The following is a 20978-nucleotide window of genomic DNA, read 5'->3' as shown; positions in this document are numbered from 1 at the left end:
TACTATACCTACAGTACTTATACTTCATAACACATTGATAACCATTTCCGATTTAAACAAATCAAACGAATTCGTTTTCCACCATGTACTCTCCTTGCTGCATTTGCAGCAATTTTCTACTTGTTTATCTAAGGGACCTCGCAATGATTATGTTGGGTTACGCCGGTTTTATGCGCATGAATGAAGTCTGCAATTTGCATTGTTATAATGTACAGTTTAAATCTGATTATATTGTGATATCTGTTAAAAGAGCAAAACTGATATGTACAGGAAAAGGGTTTGAATTCATTATAGCAAAAGGTACAAAAGATTGCAACTCCATACGGGATTTGACAAAGGTATATGACAGCAGTCAGTTTGACTGTAAAATCCGATGAGTTTTTGTTAATCCAGCATTTCGTTCCAAGTATGTTTCAGCTCTTATTCATAAGAACGAAAAGTTAAGTTATACAAGAACAGAAAAATGTATTGTTGACAAATTGAAGTGAGTAGGTCCAGATTTAAACTTGAGCACTCATTCACTGCGAACGAGCGGTGCAAATTCTAATGCAAATGCAGTAAAAATGTCTGAAAGATGTCTGGTCGTTGGAAGACCGATGCAGCAAATAATGGCTATGTTGAAGACTCTTTAAGACTCTTTAAGTAGGCTTTTAATTTCAAAATTACCTTATTAACGTATTTCTGATTACTCATGTTACCCAATAATACAAACTCAATACTGTTTCATATCATAAATAAATACATTATACGATGATTGTTCAATACATTGTTGCTAGGGAGGTTACGGAAGTGGCCAGACATCAAGTGGTAATTAATATTCCAGTATCTCTGGTGACAAACGGGCAGAGGTTTCTGTGTTTTCCCTCAAAAGACGGCCTTTTTTATCTAAGTTTTGCCTCGGTGAGTCGACCAAGATCGGAATATCATTCTAATTGCTATATAGTTTTTTTTCGGGAATGGTTATTGCTTACGTTATCAATTTTCAAGCTGTTTATGTCATTTTGTACTCTAATTCGTGTCGTCACAATATATGCGTCAATCGCAAATCGCAACTGTGTTGTATTTTTTCTTAGTTTGTAAGAAATATAGTGGATTGGTTCAAGATCACGAGTGTTTACAAACAAATGTTTACTGGATTTAATTTATGTTGATATTAAAGAATAAACTGTTGGATGTTTAGAACGTCCCAACGAAAGAAAATTCATTTCAGTTGTATGTGAGATTTCGTCATTCACCACAGAAATGGAGTTAACTATCGTTGAATGCTGCACAATTTTCAGCATGTGCGGGTTAGGTAAGTGCGCATGTAGATTTTCTGGCCGATTTTCTTTGCCAGTGTCATTACTATGCAGATTGAAAGAACTAATCGGGTGAGTGATTGTTTAGGTCGGTTGTTGGCGGACGTTTGATAACATACTGTTCAAGCATTATTTTGCTTTTACTCTGACATTTCAGAATGGAAAAATTGTATGTTTTTTGCGGTCACATGACCAACTGCCTGTAGATAATCATGACGTGGTCAACTATCCTAATAAATTAAAATTTACATGGTATCTTGTTATGTGACCGATTTGTATGCAAGTGACAGGATAAAAATTACAGTTAAGGACACTCATCTGAAGTCTGCAAGCATAGCTTAATCAAGATAAATAACTCGTAAGATAGGACACTCATTAGTTAACAGTAAACATAGTTTAATCATGATAAATAACTCGTAAGATAGGACACTCATTAGTTAACAGTAAACATAGTTTAATCATGATAAATAACTCGTAAGATAGGACACTCATTAGTTAACAGTAAACATAGTTTAATCATGATAAATAACTCGTAAGATAGGACACTCATTAGTTAACAGTAAACATAGTTTAATCATGATAAATAACTCGTAAGATAGGACACTCATTAGTTAACAGTAAACATAGTTTAATCATGATAAATAACTCGTAAGATAGGAAATACATAAGTACAGCAAACATAGATAAATCATGATAAATAACACATACAATAGCACACTTATCAAATGACAGCAAACATAGTTTAATCGTGATGAATAACACATGATATAGGACATTCCTCATAACATACCTTAATCACGGTAAATAACAAATAAGGTAAGACACTTATAAGTTGACAGCAAACATAGTAGAATCATGATATATTACTCGTAAGATAGGACACTTACAGTTGAAAGCAAACATAGTTTACTAATGATAAATAAATCGTAAGATAGGACACTTATCAGTTGACAACAATATAAACATGTTTAATCATGGTAAAAAAATCTTAAGAAAGAACACACATCTGATGACAGGAAACAAAGATTAATCATGATAAACAACACATGAGGAAGGACACTCATCAGATAACAGCAAACATAGTTTAATCATGATCAATATCAAATGAGGTGGAACACTCATCAGATGACAGCAAACATAGTTTAATCATGATAAATAACACATGAGATAGAACACTCGTCAGATAACAGCAAACATAGTTTAATCATGATAAATAACACATTCGATAGAACACTCACCAGATGACAGCAAACATAATTTAATCATGATAAATAACACATGAGATAGGGCACTCGTCAGATGATAGCAAACATAGTTTAATCATGACAAATAGCACACGTGAAAGGACATTTATCAGTTGACAGCAAACCTAGTTTAATCATGATAAATAACAAATGAGGTAAGACACTCATAAGATGACAGTAAACATAGTTTAATCATGATGAATAACCGTAAGATCCATCAGATGGCCGCAAAAATAGTTAAATAATGATAAATAGCACATGAGATAGGACACTCATCAGATGACAGCAAGCATAGTTTAATCATGACAAAAAGCACATGAGATAGGACACTCATCAGATGACAGCAAACATAGTTTAATCATGAGCAATAACAAATGAGGTAGGACACTCATAGAATGACAGTAAACATAGTCTAATCATGATGAAATATCGTGAGATAGGACATTTATTAGATGACAGTAAACATAGTTTAATCATGATAAATAACACATATGATAGGACACTCATTAGATGACAGAAAACATAGTTTAATCAGGATAAATAACACATACGATAGGACACTCATTAGATGACCGAAAACATAATTTAATCATGATAAATAGCACATGATATAGGACACTCATTAGATGACAAAAAACATAGTTTAATCATGATAATTAGCATATGAGATAGGACACTCATTAGATGACAGAAAACATAGTTTAATCAGGATAGATAACACATGAGATAGAAAACTCATCAGATGACAGCGAACATAGTTAATCATGATGAATAACACATACGATAAAGGACACTCATCAGTGACAGCAAAGATAGGACACGATTAAGATGACAGCAGACATAATTTAAAGTGACACTTTTATTCAAAATCAATTCAAACACATGTATAACAAACATAAAGTTTGAGTGATAAACCTTTTAGTTATTACGAAATCATGCACATATGGACAAATACCGTGTTTTCTACACCTTTCTTTCAAATTAAACGCAGTGTCCTTCATAAGAACCATTGTTTTGACATTTACAAACCTTTTTTGGTAAATTAAAACGATTGTATTTAAGATGGTAATTCTTATTGGGAGTAATAGTGCATCTGTAATCATCATTAATAACACATATGATAGGACACTTATCGGTTGATAGCAAACATAGTTAAACCATGATAAATAACACAAGAGATAGGACACTCATCAGATGACAGCAAACATAATCATGATAAATAACACATACGATAGGACACTCATCAGATGACAGCAAACATAGTTTAATCATATAACACATATCTACATAAAATACAACGATATGCTAGATTTGGCTAGGAATTATTTTGATTTTAAAGTTTTTTACGAATTCAACATTAACAGAAAATATAGTTTGCCCACACCGAAAAGAGAAACACCTTCCTTTAAGAGTAAAATATCAATATTCGCCGCCCTGTGCGTTTTTGAACTTAGTATAGGCATTGCGTACTAATTCACTACTCATAGACGAGTTAATATATTCAAAATTAGGAAATATCTTTTTATGGTGATCTGTTATACTATACTGAAAAGAAAATTTAACAATTGGATAGTATCTAAAAGCATCCATATATTTGTATTTATATACTTCATTATCGGAAAAAATCTTAAACTCGTTTGTATTACGGAATACTTGTCTAAATCTTTGTCCGGAAAATGATGTTTCAAAGTCAGGCGAGTGTATGTATTCTTTTCTTAAAAGAAATTTCTGAAAATATATCGTTGGATCAATACAAAACCGTTTGAATAAATGTTTGGTGACGCAACTCTGAGATGATTGTTTTGTGCGAAACATTTCAGATTCATAATCGTCCATGTGATATTTACAAATGTATTCAAACCGATTTGAAAGAGTCAGTCTGATGATATACTTATCAAAAGAGGTAAAACCATCCGGTTTGGTTTGTAACAAAACTTTTATATTTCTTCGAATTAAACATTGTTTATAATTATGCATATAGTGAATGCATATGAAACGTTTGAGTTTCATCATGTTTGATAAGCTTACAGGTGTTTCTTGCTTAACTGGAACAGAGACAAGAGCATTGGATACCTTCAAATCATTCATTTTGTCTAAAAACGACTGGCGAAGTTCGTTTAAAGAACGCTCAATCAGTTTAAGCTTAAGATCTTTTAGAAATAGCTGATAGGATTTAGGTGTGATAATGTATTGCGTAATTGATTTAAAACACCTATACTGTTTTATAGTTTTATAAATGTTCATTTTTGGTCTATTTAAATATCGCAAATAGCACAGTGCCTTTCGGTGTTCGCCTTTCGAAAAATAGAATTGGGTAACAAGGTTATATAGAAAATGCTTTTCGGCTGGTTTTCTAGGAAATGTGAGATGTTTATTGGGACTGTTTTCTAAAATAGTGTTAAATGTTGTATTTGTCTTGTCATAAACTTTGGACAAATATAATGGCGTAAAATGATCAATATTTAAACAGTCAAGAATATTTCTTCCGAAGTACTTCACGCATCTTTCAATAGTGTTCGAATAGCCATGTAGAGCCAACACGTGAATCAGAGAGAAGTTCGCTGAACGATCCATGCAAATAAAAAGTTTCGATAGTTTTGAGCTATATATACCAATAAAACTAGCGTAAAAATGGTCATGTCTTTCCCGGAGAACACATGCAATGTTAAGAAGGTGTATATCGTTTTGCATCATAAGGGACAATAACTCGGCGTTACCTTGTTTACCCTTTTTCGTAGTTGTGTTAAATATTTGCACGATTTGTTCATGTGTATGGAAATGAATATCTACCAGATCTACCGACTGCAGAGATGTGGAATTCAATAAAGTAACTGGTATTTTTTCAATATGATCGTTCGCCTTAAAGGAGCGGAGTAAGAGTTCTTCAGGAGATTTAGTTTGAACACCTTTGTCCCTAAACAATGTCATCAACATTAAGGATTTCCTGTTTATAGCCAACTCTAAAATATTCAAACCCTGTTGATCCACACAAGATGATAAGATACTTGTATCTGTATATGCAATCATACGTTTAAATACATTACGATATATCATTTCCTGTACCTCACCGAAATGGATATTCAAATTTCCTTGAAAAAGGGCAATTTTACGTGTAAACTGATGTGCTAAGCATTTGTAACGTAGATCTTGACATGTGGAACAATGGACAAATTCATATCTTTCAAAGTCAATCTTCTGTTGCATTTTGATGTCATGAAGAAGAAACGACAGATAGTTTGTAGTTACATACCCAGTGTTGTCGAAGTCCAGAAAAGTAGCAAACACAGTTGTCTTGAATAATTCATCTACTGGAATGATATACTTAAGATAAACGTCAACTAAATTATAACTTTTTCTTCGAAGTAATTGTTGCATAATGGTAATCTTGTCTTCACTTTTAAACATCCCGTATTGATTCAAAAAACGCGATATTAGTGAAAAACAGTATTCACTCGACGATAGCTTTTTCTGTTCTTGTTGAACTGAATGTGGGCTTGAATGTGGACTTGTATATAAAGGTATTCCAGTTCGGACATACATGCGCTTAGCCATGTATTTTGCTAAATATGTAATTTGTGACTTTCCGTTTAATGAACTTCTGTGCAATAACTCCAAAGTGGCATCGCGCTTCTTTGCTACCAGATATTTAAGTAATTTAAAATGTCCGTTCTTTACGATGTAATGAAGCATATTGTTGCCGTCATCATCTACCATCATTGAAATATCAACGTGAAACTTTTCAATCATAAGTTTGAACATTTCACTCCATATTTTGTCAGTGGCGTTATTTGCGTATTCTTCTTGGTTATTTAACAGTTTGAGCAGGTACAACACATATTCTTTAAAATTTTGTCCAAAACTGGACTTAGACAACGTGTCATTATTAATAAAGTAAATGAAGGTACCAAATGCTCTACAGTGAATCGTTGAATGGAAGGCGTTTGTGTTATTAAAGCAAATAAGTGTTTCAAACAACATCTCATGACGTTGCAGTAAAAATTGAAGATATTCAACGTTGTTTCCACAGGCGGCATAATGGATTGGTAAACAATCGTCTTCGTCTCTTCGGTTAAAGTCAAACTTTGTATGATCAAATATGTTTTGTAATACCACAGGCATCGGTGAAATGGCGTGCTCAATACCGTGTCCGGCTTTGCATTTCATAGTGTTCATTTTTACCAATTCTATGTTGTGTATTTGTATATTGTCTTCTAACACCGCCATTTTATGGCATTGTACTTTTATTCTGTGCGCGTTACTCACTTGAAGGAAAAGTCTAACCATTTCAGTACGATTATTTTGAAGTGCAGCGATCAAAGCAGGGCGACCCCCTCGGTCAAAACAATGAAGCGTTGAATGCTGGCTGTCCTTCAACAACTCCCTTACAACATTTAGGTGATTTTGTCGAATAGCTGCATGTAAGGCGGATTCACATGCCAATTCGCTCCAGTCATCAAAGAGAACGTACATCGAATCGTTTTCAGGGATCATATTTCCTTGTACTCTAGCTGTGCCATCTGGAATCCAGTATAATTTATTTGTGCATAACACACATTCGTCATAAATACCTGCATCCAAAAGGAGTTTTACGATTACAATATTGCCCTTTTCAGCTGCAAAGTACAAACATTTCCAGTCAACAAATGAGCGATTGAACTGCAAAAACACTTCAACCACTTCACTACGATTAAACATGCAAGCAAGATGCCATGGTGAGAGGTTTAATCCGTTTCGTTCATGTAACTTATAAAAGGAGAATAAATCATCGTGTAAAATTAGTTTGACTGTGTCTGTATGTCCGTTTTGTGCTGCTATGTCTAGCAACCCATAATTCCAGTGCTTAAAATTAGTTGCTATCTCTACAGCGTCATGCATCGTTAATATATTTGAAAACGTTGGCATGCGAAAGTGTATATCCGCATCGTGATTTACCAGTTGTTTTAAAGCGTAAGTATATCCGTTTTCTGCAGCAATAAACCCCACTGAAATGTTTTCAGCACTAAAGTGATTGCCCCCTGGAAAGTGATGGAACAATACCTCCGGTATTTCTTTCATTTTTCCTTTTTTAATTATTCTTACCACAGGTCCTTCATGAAATTTCTCCTCCATTTTAAAGATGACATGTTTCGGTATGTTTATGAATTCTTCGTGTAGACCTGAATCCGCTTTAGCATAATGTATGTGTAAAAGTAAATCTGTGACATCAAAAGTTATATTAGATGTGTTTAGTTCATACAGAATATAATGCGCATTTGCTTGATGGCCATCAGAAAGGGAAAGTCTGTACTCACGGGGGCACTTTTCTAGCAGCCACATAACTAACGAAAAATGTTTGAACTCAATTTCGCCATTAACTTTGTCTGTGAACTGTCGTATAATGGAAAGCTCCTTTTCAAATATCGGAGGTGATACACTGTGGACGACATTTGATGAAATCACTTTTCTTATATTGTCCGGATATTTCTGAAGAGAGGTTGTCAACAACGCTTCCAAAATGGATTTTGACAAATCAAACCCGTGGTCATACCATCTATCAAACTGGTCTCTATAATAGCTATTCAAATCGCTCATTTGGTTTGGCTGTGTAGGATCTGCATTAACGGCAAGCTGGAAAAACGTGACGCTCTTTTCTCTAGAAGCATTAGACTGGTTGAAATATAGATCAATGTCATTTAAATTCCGGGGTTCAAGGTTATGAAAGTAAATTCTGTCTAAATTATATTCAAGTCTCTCATTACGTGATAGCCTTTTACTCGTTACCAGTAACTTTATCCAACTTGGCAGCATATGTGCACGGCGTTCAATGAGATTGAACAATTTGTTACTTTTTTCAAACAAAAATGTTCCATAGCATTCATCCAAAGCATCGATTAAAATAAGCCTGTTTCCTTTTCTTTCATCGGATATATTCGTTTGTTTTAAGGGGAAAATGATACATTCATCTATGCAACCAAATGGGTCGGAATCGCATTGCTCGGTATTGAAGGAATGTAAACAGTCGTTAATAGTATCGTTAAATTCTGGAATATTGTTTGAGATCATTGAAACTAGTCGTTGAATGAAGACTCCTGCCTGGTGTGTTTTCTTGACATCAAATTTACAAACATGAAAAGCAATAAGACGTTTCCTCATTTCCATACCTTGATCACCCTCTTTGGCACATGTAATGTGAGCAGCAATAGCAGATTTCCCGTACCCCATCCCAGCTTCGAGTAGAATGCCGTTTTTCTTGGTATTATTCAGATGTTCATCCAATAACTGAAACAGCCATCCCCGGCCAACGAGAGGTCCATGCTGTTTGAAATAATCTACAAGTAGCGGCGATGTTGGAAGCAAAGGCGAATACTCCTGCAGACAGCCTGTAAAACGTTACTTATTTTTATTGTTATCGTTAAATGTTGAAAAATATACTTTTAATACATAACTTTGTGTAAAAGATTGTGTTTATACTTTAAAATGATCTAAGGAATTAATTCGATAATGTAAATGAAATGATGTAAAGAAAAATAACCTGACCCGTTTTTTCCATTGATGATTGGATTTGTGGTCTACTGAAGATCATCGATAAACAATAAATAATAATCCCTGGTTGAAACAGTGCAATTGGCACAATGATGCACGCTGCAATGAAAATCCAATGAATAGTACGATTTTCAGATTTAAAAAGATTACCATTTTCAAGGTCGGTGATAATTTTTAGTATTTCGTTGGGATTCTGTAAGCACTTAACCACATCTGCGTGTTGAATAACCTGCTTTATGTTATTAAATACAGTTTGTTTTTCGTTTTCATCTAGCGATTTTCCATGAGCTATCTTGTTTCTGCTCTTTTTAAGTTTATCAGCCAAAGGCAATATTGTGGCAGGAAAGACTGAACACTTTCTCCACACCGTCAATGCCACTGATAAATCACTCGCATTCATATCAGCTTTACCCCAATTTTGCCACATATATACTTCAACTAGGTTCATGTGATGCTTTGGCCATTCCCATGATTGAAGCTTATGCCATACCAGTTCCCTCGGATTTGTATGAAAACGTAACAACGCTTGTCTCCACAATCCACAGGTGATGCACCATCTGTAAATTCAAATGTTTTTCATTACATATCATAAACTACTGGTAATAAGGAAGCTTAAAATGTATCGGCTTTGTTTACTTTTATGTTATGATTACCCTTTTTCTCCGCGCAAAAGCAATTAAAAGAAGATATGAATATTCAGTTTCTCATTTTTCAAGAACACATTCGGTGAAGCAAGATATATAGGATCTGACACGAGTTGTCATTTAATACAAGATTTTATTAAACGAGTTCATGAAATTTGTTAGTAAGCGAGCCTCTGGCGAGCTTACTAACAACTTTCATGGACGAGTTTAATAAAAATCTTGTATAAAATGACAACGAGTGTCAGATCTTTTTTATCACATGCTTAAAACGGTGTTTTTATTACCAATTTAGTTCCACATTCCACTTTCTAAACCCATTGTTTGACAGCCAAAGTACACTGAGTGGAATGTCAACGATGCGCCATATAAATAGTTCCAAATGAAAATGACAAAAACAGCTAGCAGTTATCAAGTTTTTATTCTGATAAAGCGCTGAACAAGTCACAAGTATAAACATGTGTAGTAAAATATCGAACAACATGAATAACGAACAATTTTAACCATTAAAACACAATAAGTACACAACTTGATGACGTCACACTGAGAGTACATGCTTTTACGCGGTTTATGTGACCTACATCGTCTGTCAAGTTCTACTGTGTGCACGGATTTAAAAGTTATTCGCTGTCGCTTTCTACGATGACGATGACTGCGTTTTCTTAGTGGACATGGATTTTAACAACATGCAGATGATTACGACGAAGCCTTACTCTGCACTGCATGGATGTTGATGTTGAAAAAGTTCCATCAAGAATGTTTCCAGAGAACAAGCTGTTCTTACCGTCTTGGGACGTACGTGTGATGAGAAACCTGTGCTGCGGAATTCGTATTTGTGTTTTGGTAACCGACAGCTGATTAAACTGGCAAGCAAATTTTATGGCATTGGTCGCATATTGCCTGTTAAGATGGAGATGTTTGAAATGTTCTCGTGTTGTTTGTCACTAATGTGGCTGTATTTGTTGACTGACTGGATATTTCTGTGACTAGTAATCTGCATTATCTGGTTGGCGGAACATTGTTATCAGAAAGTTTTCGAACAAGATGCTTTCTGGCACTATGATTCGTAAGCCATTTGTCTCCCGGAAGTCCTTCCGCTTCATTATTGAGGTTAGTATTTGTTGGCGTTTAAACCATTTTGTTTACAAACAATGCGGAGGGATATCTAGGTCGCGTGTGATTAGTCTAGCCAATAGAAATGTCTGATATGTTATCTTACACATGTGTAAGATAAAAATATTCGTAATGGGTATATTACACGGAAAACAAGGGTAAGCATGTGATAAATGGGCGGATTGTTCAGAACTGGTTTAGTTAACAACGTTGTTAACGCTACCGTTGTTAACTTTAAACGTGAATTTATCTATACAAGGTCACTGCACATCATATCAATGAGGACAACATTTGTACCAAGAAATATGGTAATCCATCAATGCATAAGTAAGTTATAGCGCGGACACGAGCATGTGTACTCTGACCTTTAAATGTCCCGTGTGACCTTGACCTTTGAGGTATGGACCCGGGTCAAGGTCACTGCACATCGTATCAATGAGGGCAACATTTGTACCAAGTAATATGGTAATCCATCCATGTAAGTTATAGTCCGGATACGAAATGTTACAGCCAGACGGACAGACGGACAGACAGACAGACTGACAGACGGACGAAGTGCATTCCTATAATCCCCTTCCATCTCCGTGGGGAACCTTGTTCGAAAAAAAACGAAAATTACAAGTGTTTCCTTTCACACTAGTAAATATTTAAAATTTAACAACGATGACGTTACGAAGGTTTATAACTTTCAGTAACTTCAGAGCAATCGGCACTATATCTCATATATCATGGGATTGGGGTTTTCCCTTCTAACATTCATAATCTATAAATAGCACCTCATTGATATACATCTCAGCAATTACAAACAAAGCTGGTACAAATCAAGTTACGTCATTTCCGTACTACTTCCAATGTACGTATAAATGGACGTTTTCCAAGAAATTATATCAGTCAAAGAAGACTTTTGCTGATTATTTGTGTTCGTAAGAATCCATGGTGAATTAAGATATACAAATAACCCTGTGTTATTAAATAAATAATTTTTTATGGTTTTCTGCCATTAAATATCAGATCATTTTCGTTGGCTCCCTAGTCAATATTTGTATCATATAACCGTAGAGATGTACACAATAGAGCAATGCAAAAAGTCTTACCTGTTGACATCTCGCATAACCTTACTGCATTGCTGGTGACAAACAGGTTGATTTCCGACTTGTAGTGAGATTTGCTGATGTAAATCCTTGAGCTTGTCCTCCGTAAAAGGCAACAAGGCCTCGCCTGTTTGATCAAGAGCAGCCTTACATGAATCATAATTCTGTTTACGTTTATCTTTTCGGATGTCCTTTACCTGAACGTTCGCCATTTTAGACTAGTTTCGATCCCCCTTGTAGTATCACGTTTCAAGTTACGGCTATATCAATTTCAATGACAATATTTGTAAAGACTATATTGATTAAAAATGTAATTAGACAGCTCAAAATAGATTTATGATCAACTAGGTTTCGTACTTACATGTGTGTGTTAACTTTCAATTGTAGAAACGATATGCTGCTTAACTGTCGATTTCTAAAGAAATAATTACAAATTACAGGAATTTTACCAACAACCAATTAATGTTTTATTATTAAAACTCAAACTGCTATAACTTAAAGACGACTAACATGTTTAAGCTCAAAGTTCAGTCACGTTTATGTCTAACTAATTATAGGAGAAAATACATAGTTTCTTTATTGTTTTTGTAAATCGCATAACATATAACTTAACTAGGTCGTCGCATAAATGCAAGAGATGATGCAATTTTTCGCGCATTTGAAGCCAGACGTAGATTGACTTCGCAAACAAATGCATGAATCATGCGATGAGAGTGAAGATGAGTCTTCCTCAATGCCAACGCCTGATGTCGCTGACCAGGCCAGCTGCAGCCAGCCAGTTACGGTGGCTGTTATATTTGAGTGCATTGCGCGGCTTTGTCATTGAGTGAAGCTAAAGGCTCACCAGTTTCGGGACATTTGGCCTGTTTGACAAACAATATCATTGACAAGAAAATGCAAGACAAAAAACGGAGTGATTTGGCAGATAAGAACCCCGTGGCAGAAAACGTCACGAAGTTGAATCCCCCTCAAGTAAATCCTGAAATATGGAGAATAATTGAAGCGAAAACGCGTTCTTAAGACGTAATGCTTCAAAAGATCCAGCAGTTCGCACTCAGAGCTATGGTGCCGATCATGCAGGTGATTGATAGTTTGGTTGCAGGACGGGATTGCCAGGAGAGTGTGAATTTTGATGAACTTGTTACAAAATCGGTGGATGCCAAAGTATTGACTGCCGTGGGAAATGCAGATGCTAATGACTGCAGGCGGGAATAAAACAAGCGCGACTTGAACGAGGAATATCAGGCCAAATGTTCCATTACGAATCCTGTCACACAGATGTTATTCGGGGACAATATCATTGATCAGCTGGAATCGTTAACTGAACCAAACAAAATTGGATTTAAAGTACGTGCAGGGAAATTCAGACAGACACATTACACGAAACACCGTGCCTTCCGGAAATCAGGTTCTTTTTTAGGATAACGATCGTATCCACCGCGTTATCCTCAAACACAGAGGGGGAGGGGATATCCCCGAAGAGGATCGCACAGGGGACAGTTCAGTGCGACTCCCAAACAACATGCCATTAAATAAGCAGGCAGACGAAAGCATTTCGGTACCCAATGTGAACAACTGACCACTAACAATAATATTTTAGACACTTTTCACTGCTGTACCATAGACTTTATTGACAGGCCAAATCAGTCTCGTGTACGTGAAACTAAATTAAATTCAAAAAAAGACACTAGTGCTGGATGGAGAAACAGAGAGTATTTTACTTTAAGGCGTAATAGAGACTGCAGAGCATTATGGTGGCGGAATTTATCTCGGCAGTGTTTTTACGGCCAAAATCTAATGGTTCATACAGAGTGATATTAAACTTAAAATCTCTTAATGAGTCAATCGAGTACATACATTTTGAAATGGAAAGTTTACATGCGGCTATGCGGCTTATAACACCTGGTTGTTTCTGGAGTCGATATTTAAAAGATGCATATTATACCGTGAACGTATCCGAGGAATTTAGGAATTATTTGAGATTTATATGGAGAGGTCAGCTTTATTGAAAATGATTTCGTATAATATTGCAATACCTTATGAGATACTTTACACAAAATATTTAGAACAGGATAAAACAAGTGCTTTGAAATATAATAAAGGCAATTTTGATTCCCAGATGAATTTAAGTGCTGAATTTCTGAATGATCTAGACTGGTGGTTATGAGCTGTCAAGTACAGCGAGGCGCCTCTTTACATGGACATTCCAGTGATCTCACTGACAACCGATGCCTCTTCAAACGGATGGGGGCAGTATGTAAAGATAACAGTACAGGTGGCCAGTGGACTGTAGCTCAAGCTTCTTTTAAAGACAATATCAATAATTTAGAACTAAACGCTGTGATACTTGGGTTAAAGGCTTATACATTGCGCCTAAAAGATAAGCACATCAGAGTAAGAGTTGAAAATTCTACGGCAGTTGCATGCATCAATCACATGGGGGTATCCGATCAAAACAATGCAATGATATTGCACGTGTAATTTGGGAATATGCCTGTGAGCATAATATGTGGCTAACAGCTGAGCATGTACCAGGCAAAGATAGTTACCTTGCAGGTAGAGAAAGTAGAGTATTTCACGACAATACAGAATGGATGTTATCTATTCATGCGTTTAACAGGATTTCACAACAGTTTTTTCCCATATAGGAACATAACATCAGCAATTCTCAAGGAAAACATTAACTGCAAAAAAATGTATAAACTCAATGTTTTAAGCAATAACTGGAGTATATTTTTTGCTATAAAAATTAGATTTATTTATGGGTCAAATAAAATGAGTTTGTTAGTCACAGGCATGAAGGGGAATCAACCCCGTGATCAGTTGAGCTCAAAACCGCCATATTTACCTCCCCTCTATTACTTAATTTTCTTCATGTACTGCGAATGTCAAATCAAAAAGCTGATTTCTGTTATAAATGAAATAACATTAAACTTCACTATTTCACAAAAACCCTGAATTGGAACTTTTTGGAAATAAGGAGTATGCGTTTATTGGGTGGAGAGGGTTTGTAATTTCTGAATTATAATTCACTGGTAAACACTCGTTAACAATAGCTATTTAAGCACATACACGAATAGAATAATCTTCATCAAAGATATGTTACACAGTAGGTTCATAAGTTCCTTCTTTGCCTATTCACTGGGACAAAAAGAGCCTCAGGCAAACCAACTCTTTTCGACAAGATCAACTAACATATGGATTGTTTTTTATTTATTTATTTCCAATGAATTTGGTATGATAATACACTCTGCAAAATTATTTATTGATCATCTAAACAGTCAATGGTTCATTCACTGATATAGAACATACTGATTGCAGACAAAAGCTGAGAAACACAGTCGGTCATTACAGTATAAAGGGACCTAGCTACGATTTCATGTAGACAGTTTATGTATAAAAGTAAAAAAAAACAGTCGTTTTAATGACTCTTTATCAATTTTGAAGAGTGTAGTTTACATACTCAATTTCGTTTTAAGACAGTATCAAAAGCAGTAAAAACATCAAAAACAATACAAGCAAACAGTTTCGTCTCAAACACATTTTATAAGGGTACACAATCAAAGTTTACTTTACAAGTAGAGAACATTTTGATAAAAACAAACACCATCAATATCAACTATACGGAAAAAAAGAAACTGTGCCTTATATTAAATTAGTATAAAATAACGTCAAGCCTTTCCATGATAACTTATTATTAACCTCAACTACTTGCCATAAATGTAACTGTAATACAGAGATGTCCTCCTTAACAGCTTGTGAGAATTTTCAGAATTAAGTATTCTTTAACAAATGCAATTTCAGGAGATATTTCCGAACAGGTATATTTTGTTATGCACAGTTTTAGTATAACGTATGTTCTTTATGCTTATTTCTCCACTCTCAAACGCATAGATGTTCCAGTTTTTTTCATTCACCAGCAACATTCCAATCCATACGGAAATATTCATTTTTTTAAAAAGTTGGCTATTATATAGTTAATAAATGTTATTTCACGCGTGCTTCACAACTTGGAGAAGCTTTCGGCAGCAATATCCATATCAACAGCTTCCACGTCCTTCTTTGGCAGTTTCTGTGCCTGAAAAATTCATCAAATGCATGTTTCGTAAATATCTTGCTGTTGACTGGAAAATGAACGCCGATATGACACTTAAGCACACCACACTCAACCCAACCCTAGTTAATAAATCATATCACAAATTAGAATTACAACCTACATTTTCAGCCAATGAATTTACAGATAGACATTCATTAAGTATTAAACTAGATCATTAAGAATTTCACCTATCGCGGGTGATTAAAAGTCCGCCTACGGTCACTGTTGTGTCAGATTTTGCGTTATCGATGCATCAGCCAATGAGGTTGTATTCTTAGTCAGTTTGATGACGCTTATCCCGCCTATTCTTATTCATTAATAATTTACTTCAATTCATCTAACTTTTACATAGCAAAACTTTCGAAATATCGAAACTTAAAATAGAAAATTATGTAGCATGTAAGTCGATTCATGCAGCACATGATTTACATTGATTAATTTATTTGAATTGATCCAATATCATTGATATAAATAAAAAAAGCTTATCGTTAAGTGTGGGAAGAACGCAAACATGTCATCGCAAGCTAGAATGTGAGGTACCAGCTAACGGCATGGGAGAGAACTCCTTCAACCCAAACCAACTATGCCATACACCAGTTACCTTTGGTGACTGTTTCGGTTTTTGTGACGAAGTTTTAGCCGCTTCTGTCAGCTCCTTCCGGATGGAGCGGAAACTTTCGTCAGCCTTCTCCGTCTTTGCCTTTGACTGAAGGTTCATCTAAAAACAAAACAATTTAATTGATATCACATGAGAGTATAATCAAAGTAAGATAGAGTAGACCTCCAAAGAAACATTCTTAATCTATATAACACGCCATTATTTATCATTCTATAACATTACTGCCGTATGCTCATTAATTTCCGCAAAACAAAAAAATCACCACATTTTCATGAAAATATAAACAAAGATTAAAACTAATTATTTCACATCGTGCAGGATTCACCTACATTACAACTAGTAAATTTTATAAATATAATATGAATACTATGAGCATTCCATGTAGTGTTTGTTAGACAGGTCAGTAAAATCGCTCTTAGGAGAGCAAAAATGGTAAAGAACACTGAATTCTAAAACCCAAGACATGAGTGACATAAGCGACATCAGTGACATAAGCGACAGCAATGACATAATCGACATCACTGACATAAGGGACACCAATGACATAATCGACATCACTGACATAATCCACATTATTGACATAACGAACACCAATGACATAATCGACATCACTGACTTAAGCGACACCAATGACATAATCGACATCACTGACATAAGCTACATCAGTGAGATAAGCGACACCAATGACATAAGCGACATCAGTGACATAAGCGACATCAGTGACATTTATATAAACGACATCAGTGACATAATCGACATCAGTGACATAAGCGACATAAGTGACATAAGCGACATCAGTGACATAATCAACATCATTGAAATCAGTGACATAAGCGACATAAGAGACATAAGTGAAATAAGTGGGCCCAGAATCCAATCGAAACTGCATCCATACTACGTCAGTCTAACACCCACAACATATGAATTAGCGAGTAGCAAGAACAATTCGAACGGTGTAAGCGAAATGGTTCTAAGAGACATTATATAACAAGGCAGATAGACCCTTTTTGCTCGCACTCCTCGAATGTTTTTTGTTCTTGATGATGTAATAAATATTACAATCAATCGACAGCAAGATAAAAGGGCTAACAAAAGCAAAGGGTAAAACAATCTAATTCATCTGGATAGAATCCACGTGTGCGTGTAAGACAAATCAAGGATGAAAGCAGGGAGGGAAACAGGCTTACTTTCTTCAAGTTGGTTGCTATTGGTTTCGTTTTTGCCTTCTTCACTGAGTTAACAACGAACGCCTTCTGCTTCTTGCTCTTCTGGCTCTGTGATTTTGGCTTGTTTTTAGCCATGTTATTCGACGGCAGCGGGGGCGGGAGTGGTGCTCAATTAAAAGGGATCTGGAAATAGAAGAGCAAAAAGGTGCTTAAACCATTTACAGCTGACCGTTTATAAAGAATCTGATCGAATAGGTTGACCTTCCACACAAACACAACCCAAATAAGGTCAAATAAACAGGCGGTGGTGAATCCGGTTAATCTGTTGAAACCCAATTATTTTCAACAAAATAGGTTAGTGGCCGCATGTCTCCGTTATATGGGATCACCGGACGGGTTTGATTTACGTTTAGAATAAAACCTACAATTACAACCATTTAACTTGCATGAGATAGGCATTCGTTAAGTACATCATTTAAAATTTCAAGTTTCCCGGGTGTTTAAGGTCCGCCCACTGCCACTCATCCGATACACAATCATTGCGTGGGATTTTGCGATAACATTGTGTACGCCAATGAGGTTGTATTCTAAGTCATTACGATGCCCTGAATTAAAATCTTAATGATTAAGATGGACTTGTTCACTACGTTTACTCCGCCCATTCTTAAACATTAATATTTAATTCATGTCATCTTATTTTTACATATTGAAGGTATCTAACACATACTACCGCTTAAGTCCCATTAAGTCATAAATTGATTTTCGTTAATAGGGATATTTGGCGGTCCGCCCATGCGCACTGGTTAGTAAAGATATATTCGCGCCAAACACTAATAAAACCAACAATATACGAATACTAAAACATAATTTAGTTAGAAATGTCCCATCTGTGTTACATAATCTGAACTTATATTGCTATTAAACAAGCTTATGTCATTAGGTCTACGTTCTCTTTATAGACAGTAAATTAAAAAGAAGAAAACGTAACGATAATGAAACTAATCAAGCTTCACTTTTAACATTCACACTTACATGAAATGCTCTTTTTAAAGCAAAAATGGTTTCGAAAGAGACCCGGCCGGGTAACCAAAGAGTATTTTTTACAGCGGTTTTATAAAAATGTTAAATATAGCGGACGTATTTCGTGAATTAATAATGATTGAGTAAACTATGTAATTATAAGTTGTCATTTGCATATGTAAACGCGGAAAAATAATTAAGATACATGTATTCAGGAAGTCCCCTATAACCACATCTGTTAATCATTACGTTTACCTATGACATCAAAACCTCAACACCTGCACACAATCTCAACATGTGCACAGTTCTAAGAAAGTAAAATGGAACCAGTAAACGAATTCCTGAAAGTAATTATTTACAGATATATACATCATAGCGTGATAGAAGAAAGAAGTCTGTATTCGCTTTTTCATTTGATGTTTAACCTTAAAAAGCGCATCAACGTTGTTGTTGTTTTAGATTTTGTAATATAGCATACGTTTTATTTAGACTTATGCATATACAGCTTAACAACATGTACATCGGGGTTAGTCATAAACGTATACACGTACATAAAGAAGGGTATTAAACAAACTTATACTTAATATAAAATTCGTATTTAGACAATTCTGTCAGCGCCCATTGTTATAATGGCATATTAGTACAAGCCTGTTAAAGCTGCAAGATCACAAATTGATTGTTTTGAAAACGTTTATATATTTTTTGACTTGTAATGAGCCAATTTTTGCGTAAATGTCTGGAAACCAGTGATAAAAAACTGCCGACAAAAGAGTAGAACGTAGAACGCAGTTTTTATGTTCAGGTTTGAAAATAAATGTTTCATGGCTAAAAGCGTTACTAAAGCTTTAAGAAAAAATACTTTTGGGCAGTTTACCAATCGATTAAGATGTGTTCTATTGTGTCGAGTTATATTATATGACTGAATTGAAGGCACTCATGATGCCAAAATGAGCTGATTCTGAGACAAAAGGGTAAAAAATGTAAATTTATGAGAGTGCAGCTTTAAACTAATACTCAATGGGGGGGGGGGGGGGGGGGGGGGGTAACAATAGCATGAATAACTTTCTTTACCGGTTGCACATTTTCAAACAAAATACCAATTTTCTAAAGTTCATAAAATTAAAATTGTGAATGATCCATATAAACTATGGCGAAATATCTTCATTATCTTCTTCGGAAAGAGTTTGAATTAACGATAACAGATAACAAATATTCAAAAGCATGTATAGGAATATACACTGCACTCGAAAAGCAATAACGAAAGGCAATAAAGCTTATTTTCATTGGCAGAGTTTTCCTTTAATGTTTTTGTACACCCACTTTGAAAAATAAACACTTTGAATTTCGAATCTTTTCATCTTTTAGTAGATTCCGTTGAAGAAATTATACACGGCTCCTATTGAATTTTTCATCGCTTTAAAATACTAAATAGATAGAAAACACATCAAGTACCCAGTTTTCAATGATAGCCGCAAACTGTTTTGTGATAAGTAAAATAAACTTTGACAATCCCCAAGTTTAAAGTGACTCGTCCACTTTCTATAAGGTAAGACATCGGGAACATTGAGTTTGTGTAAAAAGTAAACATTATGCTACGTTTATACATGAATACAGTTACCATGGAATATAATTGTCATTATGATTTGTTATATTAAACATTTTTACGGATATATCTATTCTTAATTTGAATCATTAAAATGCTATATATAAAATATTTTTATATACACAAGCGAATCTAGCGCACCCATCCATTAGCTACACCCCCCTCTAACGTCATGCTTTATGCTGTTCAGATTAATTTCACCAATGCATGTTGTTGTTGTTGTTTTGTTGTTGTTACAATGATAAAACATCATGAAAAATTCAAGTGAGAACGCTATTGTTAACCATATTTGAAAATGCAATGCAAAAAAATATATATTTTGCCAAAAATCGTAAGTATAGACGCCATTGCAAGTAAAATGAGTTTAGGCTTAAACTTACAACATTCTGTGTTGATGAGTATTTGCCAGACTCTGTTAAGTGTTCTGTTAATAAAAGGAGGAAAAAACAATTTTAACATTTTGATTTAAAAAAAAATGCCAGTAAAAAAACAGTGAAAGAGTACCTTTAAGACTTTTTATATCAACAAATGTCACATACAATCTGAATGACCTAAATATTTACGT

General features: G+C 35.0%; 2 protein-coding genes across 7 annotated transcripts in view; both read right to left on the bottom strand.

Moving 5' to 3' along the window:
* Positions 1-1633: 1633 nt before the first annotated feature.
* On the bottom strand, positions 1634-12130 carry LOC128242309 (uncharacterized). 4 transcript variants are annotated; one of them, XM_052959411.1, is made up of 4 exons: positions 11913-12130; positions 9059-9621; positions 8683-8901; positions 1634-8149 (listed from the first exon to the last, which is right to left on the bottom strand). In XM_052959411.1, the coding sequence occupies exon 4, from the start codon at positions 8111-8113 to the stop codon at positions 3962-3964; it is 4152 nt and encodes a 1383-aa protein (XP_052815371.1). In that variant the 5' UTR covers positions 8114-8149; positions 8683-8901; positions 9059-9621; positions 11913-12130; the 3' UTR covers positions 1634-3961. The 4 variants fall into 3 exon arrangements, with proteins under 4 accessions (XP_052815371.1, XP_052815372.1, XP_052815369.1 ...); XM_052959409.1 differs by having other exon boundaries at positions 1634-8901; XM_052959410.1 differs by having other exon boundaries at positions 1634-8901; positions 9215-9621.
* Positions 12131-15117: 2987 nt separating this feature from the next.
* LOC128243245 (uncharacterized) overlaps positions 15118-20978 on the bottom strand; it is a 37047-nt gene continuing 31186 nt past the window's right edge. For all 3 annotated transcript variants that reach the window (XM_052960868.1, XM_052960870.1, XM_052960869.1), the window contains 3 exons: positions 17812-17973; positions 16607-16723; positions 15118-15987 (listed from right to left, as the gene is read on the bottom strand). In XM_052960868.1, coding sequence (XP_052816828.1) covers positions 15913-15987; positions 16607-16723; positions 17812-17925 — 306 coding nt within the window. In that variant the 5' untranslated portion in view covers positions 17926-17973 and the 3' untranslated portion in view covers positions 15118-15912. The remainder of the gene's footprint in view (positions 15988-16606; positions 16724-17811; positions 17974-20978) is intronic.

Source organism: Mya arenaria, chromosome 8, assembly GCF_026914265.1.
Source record: "Mya arenaria isolate MELC-2E11 chromosome 8, ASM2691426v1".
NCBI classification, from domain to species: domain Eukaryota; kingdom Metazoa; phylum Mollusca; class Bivalvia; order Myida; family Myidae; genus Mya; species Mya arenaria.
The sequence above is the reverse complement of the archived record's forward strand: the minus strand, read 5'-3'. Positions and strand labels throughout refer to the sequence as shown.